Genomic DNA, 19,040 nt, shown 5'->3' with positions numbered 1-19,040 from the left:
GGTGGACATATAAATGGATATTTTACAATATATTGTAATATGTACTACATAAGTAGGATAAACAAAATGCTTATGGCCTTTGTTTCATATTAGAGATAACATTTAATATTGGGTATTGAAAAATAGGTAGGTATTTGCCTGGCAGAGAATTGGTGGAAAGGTCACTCTAGGTAGTGGGATGGATGCAAGGGCATGGAGCATTCTGGAATGGCATAAATCCAGTTGTGGATGATGTTTAACAATACTTAGAGGGTAGAATCATTGGAGATATGTTTAGAATGTTATCCATGTCACTATGTTAACCATGTCACTATTAACATTTTGGACTGGTTAATTCTTTGGAGTGGCATTCTTCTGCATTGTAGCATAAACTGTTCAGCAGCATCCTGGCCTCTAACAACTAGATACCAGTGGCACAACTCCCTCTCCTCCAATTGTCACAGCACTGGTGCAGTAGCTTGCACCGGTAGTCCCAGCTACTCTGGAGGCTGAGGTGGGAGGATCACTTGAGCCCCAGGAGTTGAAGTTCAGCCTGGGCAACATAGTGAAACCCTGTCTTTTAAAAACAAAAAGTCTTTAGAATTTCAAATGTCCTGTGGGGGAGAGGGGGCAAAGTGTCTCCCAGTTTTAAACAGTTGTTTAAGAGGGGGGTATGGGGGCCAGATTTTTAAAGGGCCTTGGGTACTAAGTTAAGCCATATATTTAGGCATTTCTTTAAAACAGACTGGATAGGCTGGGCACGATGGCTCATGCCTGTAATCCTAGCACTTTGGGAGGCCGAGGTGGGTGGATCATGAGGTCAGGAGATCGAGACCTGCCTAGCCAACATGGTGAAACCCCGTCTCTACTAAAAATACAAAAAATTAGCCAGGTGTGGTGGTACATGCCTGTAGTTCCAGCTACTTGGGAGGCTGAGGCAGGAGAATTGCTTGAACCCTGGAGGCAGAGGTTGCAGTGAGCCGAGATCACCCCACTGCACTCCAGCCTGGGCGACAGAGCAAGACTCTGTCAAAAAAAAAAAAAAAAAAAAAAAACCAGACTGGGTAATGTCATTTGTTGAACCCACTTTGAAGGAAGTTACTGTTTTAAAATTAAGATAATTAACTCCAAAAGTATATCATCTCTGGAATGGGTAAACTGGAATAATAACTTATATTTTACAAAATAATCCCAGCTAAATAAAATGATGTGATATAATTAGTTGCTTGGCATGTGAGCTATTTGAAAAGACTGTTAATATTGTTAATCTTATTTTTAGGTGTGCTGATTCTCTTCCTTACTTTTTTTGCCTTTTTGCACTGCTGGCTCAATGCCTTTGCTGAGATGTTACGCTTTGGCGACAGGATGTTCTATAAGGTAGTATATACTTAGACTTAGCTTTCTTTTTACATTTTATTATCTTCTTCATTATTAGTATTTCGACATTGTTGGCTAATGTCACCAGCCTTTCACACAAACATTGTGAAATAATTTTCTTTTCTACAAGTTTTGCCAATATTTTCTGAAATTCAGTTACAGATATAACTGGCATAACCTTGTGTTTTCTTCTGTCTCTAATATCTGCTCCCTTAACATAAGCAAATGGTTTCTGCTGGATCCTACAAGGATATATTGGTGATTCCAGTAGGAAACTGTTGGTTCAGAGCACACCATGAGACTTCCCTGAGTGTTCATTCATTTGAAATGGACCGTCTAGTTCTGTAGGAATGACCTCAGCAAATTATTCCATTTAAGACAATTGAGCAGTTCACGAGGGAAATAACTTTTCCCTCTTTTGTTTTGAAAGGTATTAATTTTGCTTCAGATAGTATCCTTATGCTTCTAAAGTTGGAATTAAGCTGTAGAATTAGAGTCAGAATGGCTCATAGCATTCTTTAACCCTACCTACAGCTCTCTTTGAGTTTTGGTTGTTTATGGCAATACTCCAAGTCTACCACCTTTTTTCTCAAAGAAACTTTAAGTGTGGATTGCAGATTTTAGATATCTGATTTCATTCATCTGATCTTAAAATTGGGAGCAAGAAATATATATAGAGATACCAGGACTTTGAGGTAGCCACCATCTCACTCTGGATAATTTTGCCATTTATGGTAAGCACCAAACAGCTCTCTAGTGTTAGCACTCTCTCTGGTCTTCATGACCGTAGAATTTTCTCATGACATTCTAGCAGGGGAAGGGGGTGGGGCTTACTGATTGCTGTTTAGATGAACATTAGATTTAAATGATTCTATGTGTTCTGTATGAAATCATATATAGTACGAGAATTCATGTCATATTCAACACTAATAACCAAAATGCCTTTGAAGATTTTTCTGTCATCAGTGTATAAACCAACAGTTTATCACAGTATACTTTGATTTTTCTGTTACATGTGTTCTTTGGGAAAGTCAGGGGGGTTTGCTTTCGGGTGGGGGGGGGGTGTGTGTGTGTGTGTGTAGTTTTATACCTTTACTTTTTCCCTCAGGATTGGTGGAACTCCACGTCATACTCTAACTATTATAGAACCTGGAATGTGGTGGTCCATGACTGGCTATATTACTATGCTTACAAGGACTTTCTCTGGGTAAGTAGCAAGGTTTAAGTTGATATTATTTATGAAATGGAGATTCTTTTTCAGAAAGTATGAGTATTTACAGCGGGAAGAAGTTATATTTAATTGCTCATGAGGAAAGGGTGGTAGTATCTTTTCAGTTTTCTTTTGAGAAATTTACATCTAGAAACCTGCTTTGAATGGTACTGCTTAGAAACCACTGTGTACAGTAGTAGGTCTAATACTGTGTCTTTTGCTCTGAATTTTATCTTACGTAACAAAGTAAGAATGCATGGAGGTTGTTGGAGTTGAAATGATCCACCAATAATGGATAGTTTCTTATGAATCTCATTGCCAACAAATAATCTCCCTTTGGTCTTTTTCATTCGTTTTTCTTGGTTAAAGGTAGAGAAACACTTTTTTTTTTTTTTTTTGAGACAGAGTTTTTCATTCTTGTTGCCCAGGCTGGAGTGCAATGGCATGTTCTCGGCTGACTGCAACCTCCTCCTCCTGGGTTCAAGCGATTCTCCTGCCTTAGCCTCCCAAGTAGCTGGGATTACAGGCATGCACCACCATGCCCAGCTAATTTTGTATTTTTAGTAGAGATGGTGTTTCTCCATGTTGGTCAGGCTCATCTTGAACTCCCGACCTTAGGTGATCCGCCCGCCTCAGCCTCCCAAAGTGCTGGGATTACAAGTGTGAGCCACCGTGCCCGGCTGAGAAACACTTTTCTGTGAGAAACACCTTTGTGTGGATTTGTATCTCTCCAATCAGTGACACCTGGCTTTGAGACATTCTTTAGAGCATAATGTACTTAGACTGATGAGATGTAATCTTGAATCTCCTGGTTGATAAACACTGGTATCTGGATTACAGTTTTTATTAAGTGAGGGCACCATTTGGCTTAGTGACAGCATCTTGTGGTGGAAATAGCATTGTATTAATATTTGAGTGCTAATTCTGCCATTCAAGTGTAGTTTCACATACGGATAAGGCAAGTCCCTCTTCTCCTTCTGAAATCTTAGTTTTGTTATGTGTAAAAATGGAGAGGACACTTGCCCCATCTACCATACAGTGTTACTCTAAAGACTGAAATTCAATATGTTTCGTTTATATAGGAAAACTATGTTTTGTCAGTTGTAATAACTTACAAACATAAGTTATTGATATTTTTGAAAATAGACTTAGATGTTTGAACAATAATAAGAGTTTGTAAGTGTATATGATTTGTAATTATTTTAATAGTTTGGATTAATCCAAGGAGTAGACTTAGAAAATTAAGTACAAATATAATAGGTGACTTTGGCATATAATTTTGCATCCTATATAATTCATGCTTGCTTTAAATTTTTAAAAATTACTTTGTAATATTTTCCTTTTTCTTTAGTTTTTCTCCAAGAGATTCAAATCTGCTGCCATGTTAGCTGTCTTTGCTGTATCTGCTGTAGTACACGAATATGCCTTGGCTGTTTGCTTGAGCTTTTTCTATCCCGTGCTCTTCGTGCTCTTCATGTTCTTTGGAAGTAAGTATCTTGGCATGCTGTGAGTACTGGGTACTATGCTAAAAAAGAAAACCAGATAGAAAGGAAACTATAAAATCAATGTAGGAGAACTAGATAGTAGTAACATATTAAGGTAGTACTTGTTTATCAGATGGTCAGAATATTGACTTTGAATAATTATACACAGCTCTGTCTCAAGATGTTTACACTTTGAAGTAGGAAAATGAACTAGGTAACCTCATGAAGACCATTGATAACACTGATTTGGTAGGTCATAAAAGTTATCTATATAAACAGCTTTCCCATTCGTAAACATTGTCGGTATGCATCCCCTAGAAAACTGACAAGTTTTTGAGTGAGGGAAAGGTTGGAATATGAATATTCTAATTCCATGAAGTATATATACACATGTTCTGAAAACACTGATTTCTTGTAAGTTACTGATTTTAACACTGAAGCTTTATTTTTCTTTATAGAAACAGTGACCAGAATAAAAAAAATATAAACAGTTGTTGCTCACTGTAATTATTAAATAACAGCGGATACCTGAGGCCCCTCATCTTCTGATAAATTATGTTTTGATACCTGTATATTTCTTTCTTTTTTTTTTTTTTCTTTGAGACAGAGTTTCACTCTCGTGACCCAGGCTAGAGAGCAGTGGTATGATCTCAGCTCACTGCAACCTCTACCTCCCTGCTTCAAGTGATTCTCCTGCCTCAGCCTCCTGAGTGGCTGGGATTACAGGCACACACTACCATGACTGGCTAATTTTTGTGTTTTTAATAGAGATGGGGTTTCGCCATGTTGGCCAGGTTGGTCTCGAACTTCTGACCTCTGATAACTGTATATTTCTTTGTTGCCTTCCTATTTTTAGTGGCTTTCAACTTCATTGTCAATGATAGTCGGAAAAAGCCAATTTGGAATGTTCTGATGTGGACTTCTCTTTTCTTGGGCAATGGAGTCTTACTCTGCTTTTATTCTCAAGAGTGGTATGCACGTCAGCACTGTCCTCTGAAAAATGTGAGTCACCAACCTGGTTGGAGTGCAAAAGAACCTGTTGATTCTCTGATTGTGAGAGTTGGTGGGCAATGTTGAGGAGGATAGTAGTGGAGATTATGATGAATTAGTGTTAAAGAGAGGGAAACGAAGAGTAAAAGCATTAGTTTATTATCTGATCTTATTGTACTTGAAGTTTTTCCTTTTGTTTAGTTTTCTTCACATTTAACTCTCCTAGCTTTTGGTTTTCTTCTTTTACTGCCTTTTCTTCAGCCCATTATAATTTTTTTTTTTTTTTTTTTTGAGACAGAGTCTCACTCTATCGCCCAGGCTGGAGTGTAGTGGTGCAATCTCAGCTCACTGCAACCTCTGCCTCCCGGATTCAAGCGATTCTCCTTCCTCAGCCTCCCGAGTAGCTGGGATTGCAGGAGCATGCCACCATGCCCGCTAATTTTTTGTATTTTTAGTAGAGATGGGGTTTCACCATGTTAGCCAGGATGGTCTTGATTTCCTGACCTTATGATCCACCCACCTCGGCCTCCCAGAGTGCTGAAGCCACCGCACCCAGCCAGCCCCTTCTAAGTATTCTCCAGGATTTTCCTAATGCCATGTATGTCCCTACTACCACCACCTAAAACATACCTATTTTTTTAAAACCTCTTTCTTCTAAATAAACTCTTGTAAAAATATTGGACAACACTGAGATCCTTTCTTGATTCTATTTTTGTTTTTGGTTTTTGGTAATTATATTCAGGTTTCATTTATTCTTAGGACTTTTGTTTTTAGCTATACATGGGTACAGATTTTAGGAGGATGGCTTTTTTTTTTTTTTTTTAAGAATTTTATTTTCAAGTAACACAGTATAAGACATAGGAATTTTCCAGCAAACACTCTGGTTAATTTAATTGATGTGATCTGGTTAATTAGATCTAGTAGCACTAGCTGAAAGTACTGCTTATAGTTATGGATAGAATTTCATGATGGAAACACCCTAAGAAGTAGGATTGCCAGGCTTTTTGTATATATAGGGCATGTCTTGTATTTAATACTTTTGTCCTGCCTCCTGTATTGGGTTTCTTAGAACACCCCAAATGTCCTCTATTATGCTTTTTTCAGTAAATTACAAAAAATATGGCAGATAGAGCTATTTATCTCAAGTTCATCTCAGCATCCTGTACTTGTATTTGCTAAATTTGGTGGCCCTACTAATAATTCATTCAATCCCTACAACCTTCCAGGTTTGGAGGGGATGCCTTCTTGATTTATTTCCTGGGTATTTCTCATAGGCATCTGTAACTGAAGATGTCCATAATGAAATTAATCAGTTTCCTCTCCAAAGCTTCCCCTCTTTCTGTGTACCCTATGTCTGTTAGGCTGCCTCAACTCTCCCTCTTTATTTCATATTAATCTCCTTTGTTCATCTGAAGTAATTGCTCTTGACTGTCCCTGGTCACCTGGATTCCACATGTCAGATTTTATTCTCCTATCAAAATCCAGTTTGGATGCCACATCTTTCATGATAATTTTTCAAATGCTTGCTTCCCTCTGTTTCCTATTTCTGAACTTTTGTAGTGCTTCGTTTGCTTCTTCTTTGATAGTTCAGTAATTTTAAACCTTGTATTAGTCATTTATATATATATATGTCATTTATGTATATATTAGTCATTTATATGTGTGTATATATAATATATATTTATATATTACATATTTACTAATATGTACTAATATTTAGTACCTTAAAATCTAAATGGTGGTTATATATAAATATATATATATATATTTGTCGTCCTTAACCACCATTTAGATTTTAAGGTACTAAAAGTAGGGCTGTGCTAAAATAAAATAAAAGATACAGAAAGAAATAGTGCCTATTTAGAAACTGGTCAAAGTTCACACAATTGTGTATAGTTTACTGGGCTTTAAAAGCTTTATGTGAAGCATCTAAATTGAATAAATCTGTGTTGTAGATAAAAGTACTGAACATCTTTTGAATTAGTGAGCTGCCTATACCTTGAGGGTTATTGATAGGAGGCATTTTAGAGATGTACAATGTATCATATTAATATCCCCTGCCTACCTCCACACCTCCTCTACTCTGTACACAAATAAATTATTTTTCCATTCTTATTTTTCCCCACTGTAGCCCACATTTTTGGATTATGTCCGGCCACGTTCCTGGACTTGTCGTTACGTGTTTTAGAAGCTTGGACTTTGTTTCCTCCTTGTCACTGAAGATTGGGTATCTCCCTGATTTGGAGCCAGCTGTTTCCAGCTGTTACTGAAGTTATCTGTGTTATTTGGACCACTCCAGGCTTTACAGATGACTCACTCCATTGCTAGGTCACTTGAAGCAAAACTGTTGGAAGTTCACTGGAGTCTTGTACACTTAAGCAGAGCAGTACTTTTTTTGTGGGGCTGGGTGGGGGGAGAAGGCCGACTAATAGCTGAAGTAATGACAGATTGTTGCTGGGTCATATCAGCTTTACCCCTTGGTAATTATATCTGTTTTGTTTCTTGACTCCGTCCAATCAGAGAATAAACATCATAGTTTCTTGGCCACTGAATTAGCCAAAACACTTAGGAAGAAATCACTTAAATACCTCTGGCTTAGAAATTTTTTCATGGACACTGTTGGAATGTATGCTAATTGAACATGCAATTGGGGAAGAAAAAATGTAGAATGATTTTTGCTATTTCTAGTAGAAAGAAAATGTCTGTTTTCCAAAGATAATGTTATACATCCTATTTTGTAATTTTTTTGAAAAAAGTTCAATGTTCAGTTTTCCTTAGTTTTTACCTTGTTTTCTCTATAGGTCATGATTTCTGTGAAGCAAAAAGATGCCTTTTACCATGAATTCTTGAGTTTACATCAATAATATTGTATATTAAGGGGATCAGAAGTAGGAAGGAAAAAATAAGAGATAGCAGAGGAAAAAGAAAAACATTTCCTCTTTATAACTTCTGAAGTTATTTGTAAAAAAGATTTATAGAGTCAATCATGTGTTTAAATTATTTTATCACAAACTTAACATGGAAGATATTCCTTTTTAACTTTATGGTAACTTCTTTGAAGTTATTTAGAAATATCCTTTGGAACAATTATTTTATTGTCTAATAAATATTGACTTCTCTTGAATTATTTTGCAGACTAGTGAGTCTGTAACATAAGTATTAATCACCTCCACTCATATTAAAGTGATCATTAAGAATCCAGAAGCTGGCTTCTGCATTTGCTCAGTTATACTTTTAACGGTAGTATGTTTTTAGGTGGAATAAATTAATATGTGATTGGTTTCAAGGAAATGTCCTCTATTATGTAATACTTCCATTTTATAAGATGCCCATTTCTAATACAATGTGTGTAGGAATTATTTGTATGTATGAGGTATGATTGTAAAGATTGAGCATTGGAAGGGGTATCAGAGACCATGTAGTTCAGCTTTCCACTCAAAGTAAGATTTATGAATTATTTAAACGATTGTTGTTACTTGGAACAGCCACTTGAGAGGCTCTCTTGGTATTGTTCAGAATTGTTTTAAAGTCCGTTTGAGTCTCACAAGAAGGTAAGTAGAGTTTCTTAATAGTCACAACTTAATTTGAACCACAAGTATCCAGCTTAATCATGTATCTTACTCACGATACCACTGGTCCAGATGAGTTTAGGTAATTTTCAAACATTAAATCCAACTTCAACGGACACAAATACACCTCAAAGGAGGTTATTTTTAAAAAGGTACTCTGCATGTTCTCACAGTAATGTTCTGCACAACAGTATTGTAATTGTAAATGGAATCATAACCTCCTAACTAGTTTGCTTTAATATGGCTTGTAATTCTTGACATTTTTCTTGAAATCAAAATGAATCAGTCTCTTGAATTTATAACTGCATTTTAAATATATTGGGGACAGATTGCTCTGAGACCTGGTTATGAGCAAGCCAATCTTTTGAATCTAGAGAATGGAATTCTTAGGTTTATATTTCTGTTAAGAAATACTATAAATATGACTCTTATGAGAAGACTTTGTTGCTCTGTAGTGTTTCTGAATACTGTATTTGTTGGATTGATCAAGGCTATTTTTCAAAAAGCTCTCTGCTTCCTGTTTGTTTGTTTTTGAGACGGAGTCTTGCTCTGTCGCCCAGGCTGGAGTGCAATGGCGTGATCTCGGCTCACTGCAACCTCTGCCTCTCTGGTTCAAGCTATTCTCCTGCCTTAGCCTCCTGAGTAGCTGGGATTACAGGCCCATGCCACCATGCCCGGCTAATTTTTGTATTTTTAGTAGAGATAGGGTTTCACCATGTTGGTCAGGCTGGTCTCAAACTGCTGACCTTGTGATCTGCCCACCTCAGCCTCCCAAAGTGCTGGGAAGACAGGTGTTAGCCTGGCCTCTGTTTCCTGTTATTAGTGATTTTCCTGCCCAAGATTGCGACAACAAATATGTAGAACTACAGACTGTTTAGAATGCTGAGACTGTTCTAAGAAACTTTCAAAAACAGTAGCACTTCAAGGAATGGTCACTTTCTATGAAAGAAACTGGCTTGATAGCCATAATCTTATTGCTAGCTGCTTTTAGCAAAAGTCTTTTCTTGAAACCACAATCTATACTCTTTAAACAAATAAAAACTAAAATCTCTTGCTTAATGTTTCAGGAAGATTTATTTTTTCTATTTCACTAATGTGGCAAAAATTATTTCCAGTTATAGGATACTTTTTTCCTTCTGAAAAGTAATAAGCTTAAAGTTTTTGTTTCTGTAAGATGTAATGATAGTAACTATTATTTTGGGCATATTAACCAACAGAACAATTATGTAGTATGTATATCACTTTCTCATTAGATCTCTAACTTGACCTAGTACCTTTATGTGTGAGGATAAATTTGTTAGATCCTTTTATTCTCAATCTTGGATAATGATGCAAAATGGAATTTTGTTTTGTTTGTTGGTAGATTCACATACTAAAACTTTGCAGGTAAAGTTGCTTGCCTCATGTTAGAATTTAATTAGAAAACGGAGGCTGCCTTTTTTTTTTTTTTTTTTTTTTTTTTTTAAGACAGAGTCTTGTTCTGTCGCCCAGGCCAATTTTTTTTTTTTTTTTTTCTTGTACGGATGGGGTTTCACCATGTTGCCCAGGCTGCCCAGGCTGGTCTCAAACTCCTGGACTCAAGGGATCTATTTGCCTCAGCCTCTCAAAATGCTGGGATTGCAGGTGTGAGCCATGGCTCCTGGCTCCTTGCTCCAGATCAATTTTTTAATGGAAGATAGCTCATACTTTGTTTTTGTTTTTAAAGAGACAGGGTTTCACTCTGTTGCCCAGGCTAGAGTGTAGTAGCGTGATCATAGCTCACTGCAGTCTCAAACTCCTGGACTCAAATAGTGCTCTGGAGTACCTAGAACTACAAGTGCCTACCACCACACCCAGCTAATTTATTTGTTTTTTTTTTAGAGATGGGGATCTCACTGTGTTGCCCAGGCTGGTCTCAAACTCTTCACCTCAAGTAAACCTCCCACTGCTGAAAGCTTTGGGATTACAGTCATGAGCCACCATGTCAGGCCCATACTTATTGTTAATAAAGTTTCAGTGACTTGCTTATTAATCTTATGCAAAATTTCATGTAATTTATGTAATGCTACATAACAGAGTGCTACATATGGTATGTATACATACACTGTGTACACACAAAGGTCTGTTCTGGGTATTTTATGTATCTTTAGGCTTTATGGCTCTGAAATGGAAGGAACTAGACATAAATGTTTTGAGGAATAAAGTCAATTTTGTTTGTTTGTTTGTTTGTTTTGAGACAGAGTCTCAGTCACCAGGTTGGAGTGCAGTGGCGTGATCTCGGCTCACTGCAACCTCTGCCTCCTGGGTTCAAGCGATTCTCCTGCCTCCACCTCCCGAGTAGCTGGCATTACAGGTGCTTGCCACCATGCCCGGCTAATTTTTGTGTTTTTAGTAGAGATGGGGTTTCACCGTGATGGTCAGGCTGGTCTCGAACTCCTGACCTCATGATCTGCCAGCCTCAGCCTCCCAAAGTGCTGGGATTATAGGCATGAGCCATACTCCCAGCCAAAGTGAATGTTTTGGGTGAAGTTTATATAAGGATTTGACTGTTTTTTTATCATTATTAAAGTTTCTATCAGGTAATACAGTGTTGGCCCTCTGTTGAAATAAAATATTACATATAGCTGGGTGTAGTGGCTCATGCCTTTAATCCCAGTACTTTGGGAGGCCAAGGCAGGAGGATTGCTTGAGCTCAGAAGTTTGAGACCAGCCTGGGCAACATAGCAAAACCCTGTCACTACAAAAAATACAAAAAGTAGCCAGGCGTGGTGGTGCACGCCTGTAGTCCCAGCTACTCAGTTGGCTCAGGTGGGAAGATGGCTTCAAGCCATGGAGGCTTCAGTGACCTGTGACCTGTGATCACACCACTTTATTCCTCAAAACATTTATGTCCCAGTTCCCTCCATTTCAGAGCCATGGGCAACAGAGCGAGACCCTGTCTCAAAAAAAAAAGAAATTACATATAAGCCCGGTTTAAAGAGAGGATAACATGCAACTACCCTAGTTGAAACAGAGTGTATCCACTTCTTTCCCACCCTAAATTTAATGCCTAGTTTGAAAATCAGTAGACAATAATAAAGTTGATAAGCTTTAGGTTGGTAGAAAAGCTATGTAATCTATACAGTGTACTAAATCCTTATATGTTTTTGGTAAAAAATAAAGACTTTAATAGCTAATTTGGACTTCAGAAAATGGGTTAATTTCACGAGTGCATATCACTTTTGACTATATTAGTCAAGCATATTATTAAAGTTTAAAAAACTCTAAAACTTCTTCTGTACTGTTTTTTTCTTAAGTACTCTCTTCCTTATTTCTACATTACTACATTCACATTTCTGTCAATAAGCCCCAATGGAGTGATAAACTTTAAGCTAGTAGATACTGCACCATGCCTTGTGGTGGTTTCTTAATGAAATGGAAGCTGTACTTCCTGTTTGTTTTTAAATACTTTTGAAACAGACAGTTCATGCACCCCATCATTTAGAGATGCAGTTTGAATTTCCATGGAAAAAGGTGCCAATTTTGGATTGGGAAAGGAGCTGAAGCCCCAGTCAAGACTCTGCCATTTGGGGTAGTGCAGCAGATTCCTGTGTCTGTATCTTTCCAGTGTGTGTGTTAATCCATAGTGTTCTGAGCACCAGAAGGGTCATGTAAATCTGAAGTTGTTATTAAAGGTTTTTCTATAGTGAAAGATGTCTTTTCTGATTCATTCTTGTATGTTACTTTCCTGAATGGCTATTCCCTCCTCCCCCTGCAAGTCCTTGTCTGATCACTGGTACCAATACTTTGTTTAGTATGAGTTGTATTAGCATTAACTTAAAAATTTTTAGGCCGGGCGCTGTGGCTCACGCCTGTAATCCCAGCACTTTGGGAGGTTGAGGTGGGTGGATCACAAAGTCAGGAGTTCGAGACCAGCCTGGCCAATATGGTGAAACCTCGTCTCTACTAAAAATACAAAAAAATTAGCCAGGCATGGTGGCACATGCCTGTAATCCCAGCTACTTGGGAGGCTGAGGCAGGAGAATTGCTTGAATCCGGGAGGTAGAGGTTGCAGTGAGCCGAGATCATGCCACTGCACTCCAGCCTGGGTAACAGAGCGAGATTCCGTCTCAAAAAAAAAAATTTTTTTTAAATTTAAAAATACACAAAAATGGCAAAATACTGCACATGTGAATGTGATAAATATATTTGGAAGAAACCTAGTCTATTTTTTATTTTTTCATGTCTTTGAGACAGAGTCTCATTCTGTTGCCCAGGCCAGAGTACAGTGGTGTGATCTCAGCTTACTGCAACCTCCGCCTCCTAGGTTCAAGCGATTCTCCTGCCTCAGCCTCCCCAGTAGCTGGGATTACAGGCACACATCACCATGTCTGGCTAATTTTTGTATTTTTTTAGTAGAGATGGAGTTTTGCCATATTGCCCAGGCTGGTCTTGAACTCCTGACCTCAGGTCATTCACCTGCCTCGGCCTCCCAAAGTGCTGGAATATAGGAATAAGCCACTGCACCCGGCCAGAAAGCAAGTCTCTTTTAAAAGTAACTTCAAGTGTATTCAGTATTAACTCTATGGTTCATGTTCATAAATGCTGTTCATCTTGATACCAGGCACCTTTATATGCTGAATATAGCCAAAAGAGAAGGCAAACAACTGACCAGGACTTTTTGTCCAGTCTAATGAAGGGGAACTGTGTTAAAGGTTACAAATAAATTGTGGGGCCCAATTGTGACTTTGTATTTGCATCAAGAAATGCAGTGACAGTGACTCTTCTGCCGCCCCTCTCTCTTGAGGCCATTATTTGTTGCTTAATTCCTTTTGCTCTTGGCCTTTTAAAACCTGTGAAGGGGCCAGGTGTGGTGGCTCATGCCTATAATCCCAGCACTTGGGAGGCCGAGGCAGGTGGATCACTTGAGCTTGGGTGTTCGAGACCAGCCTGGCCAACATGATAAAACCCTGTCTCTATTAAAAATACAAAAATCAGCTGGGCTCGATGGTGCACACCTGTAATCCCAGCTACTTGGGTGGCAGAGGCATGAGAATCGCTTGAATCTGGGAGGTGGAGGTTACAGTGAACCGAGATCATGCTTCTGCATTTCAGCCTGGGCGACAGAGTGAGACTCCGTCTCAAAAACAAAACAAAAACCTGTGAAGGTATCTAAGAAAGCATTGCTCTACCTCCGATGGGTAGAAATGGACTTTAGGTTTTTAATGAAAGGTGAAAAGCGGTTGGCTAGGAGGTATGCCTCTTAAGACTAAGTGAAACCAGTTTTGGAACAAGATAGGGTTGCTTCCTCCTGCTATCGTTTGAATGTGTCTCCTCCAAAATTCAGGTATTGCCAATGTGCTGTTAACTGAGGCAGAACCTATTTTTTGGAGACAGTGTCTCATTCTGTCGCCCAGGCTGGAGTGTGTGGTGTGTTCTGGGCTCACTGCAACCTCCACCTCCCAGGTTTACATGATTCTCCTGTCTCAGCCTCCCGAGTAGCTGGGATTACAGGCGCCGGCCACCATGTCCAGCTAATTTTTGTATTTTTAGTAGAGACGAGGTTTCACCATGTTGGCCAGTATGGTCTTGAACTCCTGACCTCAAGTGATCAACTCGCCTCAGCCTACCAAAGTGTTGGGATTACAGGCATGAGCCACTGCACCCAGCCAAATTTCTCTTCTTCATAAATTACCCAGTCCCAGGTATTCTGTTATGGCAGCTCAGATGAAGATGCCCTTTCTCCGAAGAATCTACTCGTAATAGGAGCCTATTAGGAGGAATACTTGACATTGCAACACTTTGTTGGTGGAAGCACATATGATAGCAACAGTCAAGGAATATTCTCTAGTTACTCTTGATGACCTAGCTATACCCACCTGGCTCTGCAGTGCCAAAGGAGTGGGAAAGGGGAAATCCTTTCAGAAGTTAACTCTGCCCGTTTCTTGGACCCAGTGGCTGTTGTTCATTGCTGCTAGGGGCAAAGCCATAGTGTTGGAATTTTTTCTGATGAATTTATGAAAGCGTAGAGTTCTGTCACTTTAGGCTTGGATGGCTATCATTTGGACTCAACCCAATTCATGCATCTGATTTATAAAACATATAACTTGGTAAATTTACTATGAGAAATCACTCAGTAGCATACTCAAGGTTGGCATGATCATTGAATTTGCTCTGTAGAAGCCCAACTTAGTGTACAATGAGAAAGATGAATTTATTCTCACAGACTGCATAATCATTTGTCAGATACTGTGCCATGCACTGAAGACACATGAACAATACAAAAGCATATTTCTTCCTGTAGGCATGCCCGTGTGTGAACTGAATGATAAAGTCAGACATCATTCAGTTTTAGGGATGCCCTTCTTGTGTGGAAGCAATACTACAAGCTACTCTTTCCCTTAGAAAGTGTTTGGCTGAGTAGTGCCTAGATTTCCTTCTCAGTGTCTGCTTTTAAAAGTTGCTAACTGGAGGCCCTGTGTGGTGGCTCACACCTGTGATCCCAGCACTTTGGGAGGCTGAGGTGGGCTTATCACTTGAGGTCAGGAGTTTGAGACCAGCCTGGCCAACATGGTGAAACCCCAACTCTACTAAAAATACAAAAATTAGCAGGGCATGGTGGCACGTTCCTGTAATCCCAGCTATTCAGGACGCTGAGGCAGGAGAATTGCTTGAACCTGAGAGGTGGTAAGCCTAGATCGCACCGCTGCACTCCAGCCTGAGTGACAAAGTGAGACTCTGTTAAAAATAATAAGAAGAAAAAAATGAAAATTTCTAATTGGTACCTTCTTTTTTTAGCTACATTAAATACAAACACTGGCCCACTTCCCCTGCTGATTCCTTTAGGGAGCTTTGCATGCTCTAAGTGCCTGCAGATGTGTTTATAAATCCCTGACCACGCAGTTAGAAAATGAGTTGATAGGCCAGGCGTGGTGGCTTATGCCTGTATTTCCACCACTTTGGGAGGCCAAGGCGGGCAGATCACCTGAGGTCAGGAGTTCGAGACTAGCCTGGCCAACATGATGAAATCCCCTCTCTACTAAAAATATACAAATTAGCTGGGCATGGTGGCAGGTGCCTGTAATCCCAGCTACTCAGGAGGCTGAGGCTCCAGAGAATCGTTTGAACCCAGGAGGCAGAGGTTGCAGTGAGCCAAAATCACGCCACTGCACTCCAGCCTGGGCAACAGAGCGAGACTCCATCTCAAGAAGAAAAAAAAATCGACTCTGACCATCACTTTTACACATCTTGAGGTTTTCTGTTCAGGAAGATTCTTACCTACTCAGCTTACATTTTGCTATCGTATTTTCCATCAAAGATCTTAATAGTATTTTACTTTACTCCATTTTAGGATTCTCTTGGTATAATTAAAAATTAGGAGAGGAGTTACCCTATAAGTAGCAATTGTATTTTTTGATAGCAATAATCTTATTGTACTGTTTTTGTTTATGCCTCATCTATTAACATTTTTCGTTTTGTAGAGATGGGGTCTTGCCACGTTGTCCAAGCTGGTCTCGAATTCCTGGCCTCAAGCCATCCTCTAGCCTAAGCCTCTCAAAGTGCTGGGATGACTCCGGCATGAGCCACCACACCCAGCCATTCATCCAACTTTTTTTTTTTTTTTTTTGAGAGTCTCACTCTTGTCGCCCAGAATGGAGTGCGATGGTGCTGCAACCTCCACCTCCTGGGTTCAAGTGATTCTCCTGCCTCAGCCTCCTGAGTAGCTGGGACTACAGGCATGTGCCACCATGCCAGGCTAATTTTTGTATTTGGTATTTGTATTTGGTAGAGACAGGGTTTCACCATGTTGATCAGGCTGGTCTCTATCTGACCTCAAATGATCTGCCCACCTCAGCCTCCCAAAGTGCTGAGATTACAGGCATGAGCCACCACACCCTGCCTCATCCATTCAACTTTAACGTAGGCCTTTGCTGAGAGCTTCAGACCCATGTATTAATGTATAATCAAATAGTTACTTCTCATTCCCATCCAGATATCTCAATCTTACTGCAAACTTAATATATCCACAGTCCTAAACGGATCCTTCTCCAAAGCCCTCCTCCAAATCTGGTCTTCCTCCTTTGTTTCCAGTCTTAGTAAATGGTATTGTTACTGGAAAGGGGTTCAGATTCAGACCCCAAGAGAGAGTTCTTAGATCTTGCACAAGAAAGAATTCAGGGCGAGTCCACAGTGCAAAGCAAGTTTATTAGGAAAATAAAGAAAAAAAGAATGCCTACTCCATAGAGCAGCCCTGAGGGTTGCTGGTTACCCATTTTTATGGTTATTTCTTGATGATATGCTAAACAAGGGGTGGATTATTCATTCCTCCCCTTTTTAGACCATAAAGGGTAACTTCCCGACATTCCCATGGTATTTGTAAACTGTCATGGCGCTGGTGGGAGTATAACAGTGAGGATGACCAGAGGTCACTCTCGTGGCCATCTAGGTTTTGGTGGGTTTTAGCCGGCTTCTTTACTGCGACCTGTTTTATCAGCAAGGTCTTTATGACCTGCCATCTCATCCTGTGACTTAGAATGCCTTAACCATCTGGGAATGCAGCCAAGTAGGTTTCAGCCTTATTTTACCTAGCTCCTATTCAAGATGGAGTTGCTATGGTTCAAACTCCTCTGACATTATGTATGATCACCATACCACAGCACAAGACAGAAAAGAGACCTTTGATGTCTCACAGATCTAATCACTTCCTAAATCCTTTAGATTATATGTTTTTCTAGAATGTGTTCACTTATTTCTACCTGCTTTCTTAATACCGTACTTGGATTTTTTTGAACTAGGTTAAGAATACAAAACATGGATAACTTTGTGTGCTCTATAATGCTATTATGTGTATTTTAATTCTTTGAAAAAGTAGGGTTAACAGGGGAGATAAGGCTAAAGGCTAAAATGCTAACACACCCAACATGTTTGATCAGAAGAGTTCAAAGGGACCATGGAGACTTGTTTTGAACCCTTTGCTCGAATTTCTCACAGCTATTACTCTCAAAACCAGAAAATAGCCGTAATTCTGTCAACACGGAAGAGAACTGTCCAACTGATTTTCATGTTTGTCCAGGCACTGTACTTGGTGCTAAGGAATATGGTGATTGAATAAGATAAAGTTTCCTCCCCGTCTGGAAGCAACTAGACGCTGGGCTTCTCCCAGCGGTTCATTATTTGGCACTAAATCTCTGCCTTAATATGAAACGATCTGGCTCATGCCTGTAATCCCGGCACTTTGGGAGGCCGAGGCGGGCGGATCACCCAAGGTCGGGAGTTCGAGACCAGTCTGACCAACATGGAGAAACCCCGTCTCTACTAAAAATACAAAATTAGCCAGGCGTAGTGGCACATGCCTGTAGTCCCAGCTACTTAGGGAGGCTGAGGCAGGAGAATCGCTTGAACCTGGGAGGTGGAGGTTGCGGTGAGCCGAGATCGCGCCATTGCACTCCAGCCTGGGCAACAAGAGTGAAACTCCGTCTCAAAAAAAAAAAAAAAAGAAAAGAAAAGAAACGATCCTTCACCGAACCGAGCCTCAGTTCAGTGCGAAGGCTCTGATGATACTCTTTTTTTTTTTTTTTTTTTTGAGACGGAGTCTCGTTCTGTGGCCCAGGCTGGAGTGCAGTGGCGCCATCTCGGCTCACCGCAACCCTTGCCTCCCCGGTTCAAGCGAATCTCCTGCCTCATCCTCCTGAGGAGCTGGGATTACGGGCGCGCGCCACCTCTCTTGGCTAATTTTTGTGTTTTTAGTAGAGACGGGGTTTCACCATGTTGGTCAGTCTGGTCTCGAACTCCTGACCTCGTGATCCACCCGCCTCGGCCTAAGAAAGTGCTGGGATTACAGGCGTGAGCCACCGCACCCGGCCGCTGATGGTATTCTTTCCTGAGGGCAGGTTTTCACGCCAGAAGCCCCGACAATTATACCTGAGCTGGTTCTACCCAACCTCAATCCTCCTTCCCTGCCCCAAGGGGGTGAAAAATCTGGGCCCAGGAGGCCTTCCTTGTGCTCTGGGGGTAGGCATTTAAGGGTCCAAGGAAGACGTGACCGAAATGTAAAGCACTGGACGGCTTACCCAATAAGGGACCCAGAGTTTCTTATTACCCAACATCCCCCTGAGTCTGGCTTTTAGAAAAATATGCAAAGCGTCTGGGCGCGGTGGCTCACGCCTATGATCCCAGCACTTTGGGAGGCTGAGGCGGGCGCATCACGAGGTCAGGAGTTTGAGACCAGCCTGGCCAATATGGTGAAATCCCGTCTCTACTAAAAATACAAAAATTAGCCGGGCATGGTGGCCCGCGCCTGTAGTCCCTCGGGAGGCTGAGGAAGGAGAATCGCTTGAACCTGGGAGGCGGAGGTGGCAGTGAGCTGAGATCACACCACTGCACTCCAGCCAGGGCAACAACGAGACTCTGCCTCAAACAAAACAAAACAAAACAAAAAACAAAATACAAAATTAGCCGGGCATGGTGGCGTGT

The 19,040-nt window shown here is 40.3% G+C and overlaps 1 protein-coding gene across 1 annotated transcript in view; it reads left to right on the top strand.

Annotated features, from left to right (window-relative positions):
* The window catches only part of SOAT1 (sterol O-acyltransferase 1), a 62,460-nt gene extending 54,296 nt beyond the window's left edge, over positions 1-8,164 (top strand). Inside the window, exons 12-16 of the mRNA XM_024252709.3 lie at positions 1,259-1,356; positions 2,465-2,563; positions 3,918-4,053; positions 4,907-5,052; positions 7,172-8,164. Of these exons, the coding sequence (XP_024108477.1) occupies positions 1,259-1,356; positions 2,465-2,563; positions 3,918-4,053; positions 4,907-5,052; positions 7,172-7,228 (536 nt within the window). The 3' untranslated portion in view covers positions 7,229-8,164. The remainder of the gene's footprint in view (positions 1-1,258; positions 1,357-2,464; positions 2,564-3,917; positions 4,054-4,906; positions 5,053-7,171) is intronic.
* Positions 8,165-19,040: the final 10,876 nt, after the last annotated feature.

This window comes from Pongo abelii, chromosome 1 (assembly GCF_028885655.2).
Source record: "Pongo abelii isolate AG06213 chromosome 1, NHGRI_mPonAbe1-v2.0_pri, whole genome shotgun sequence".
NCBI lineage: Eukaryota > Metazoa > Chordata > Mammalia > Primates > Hominidae > Pongo > Pongo abelii.
This window is presented reverse-complemented; position numbering and strand designations above follow the sequence as displayed.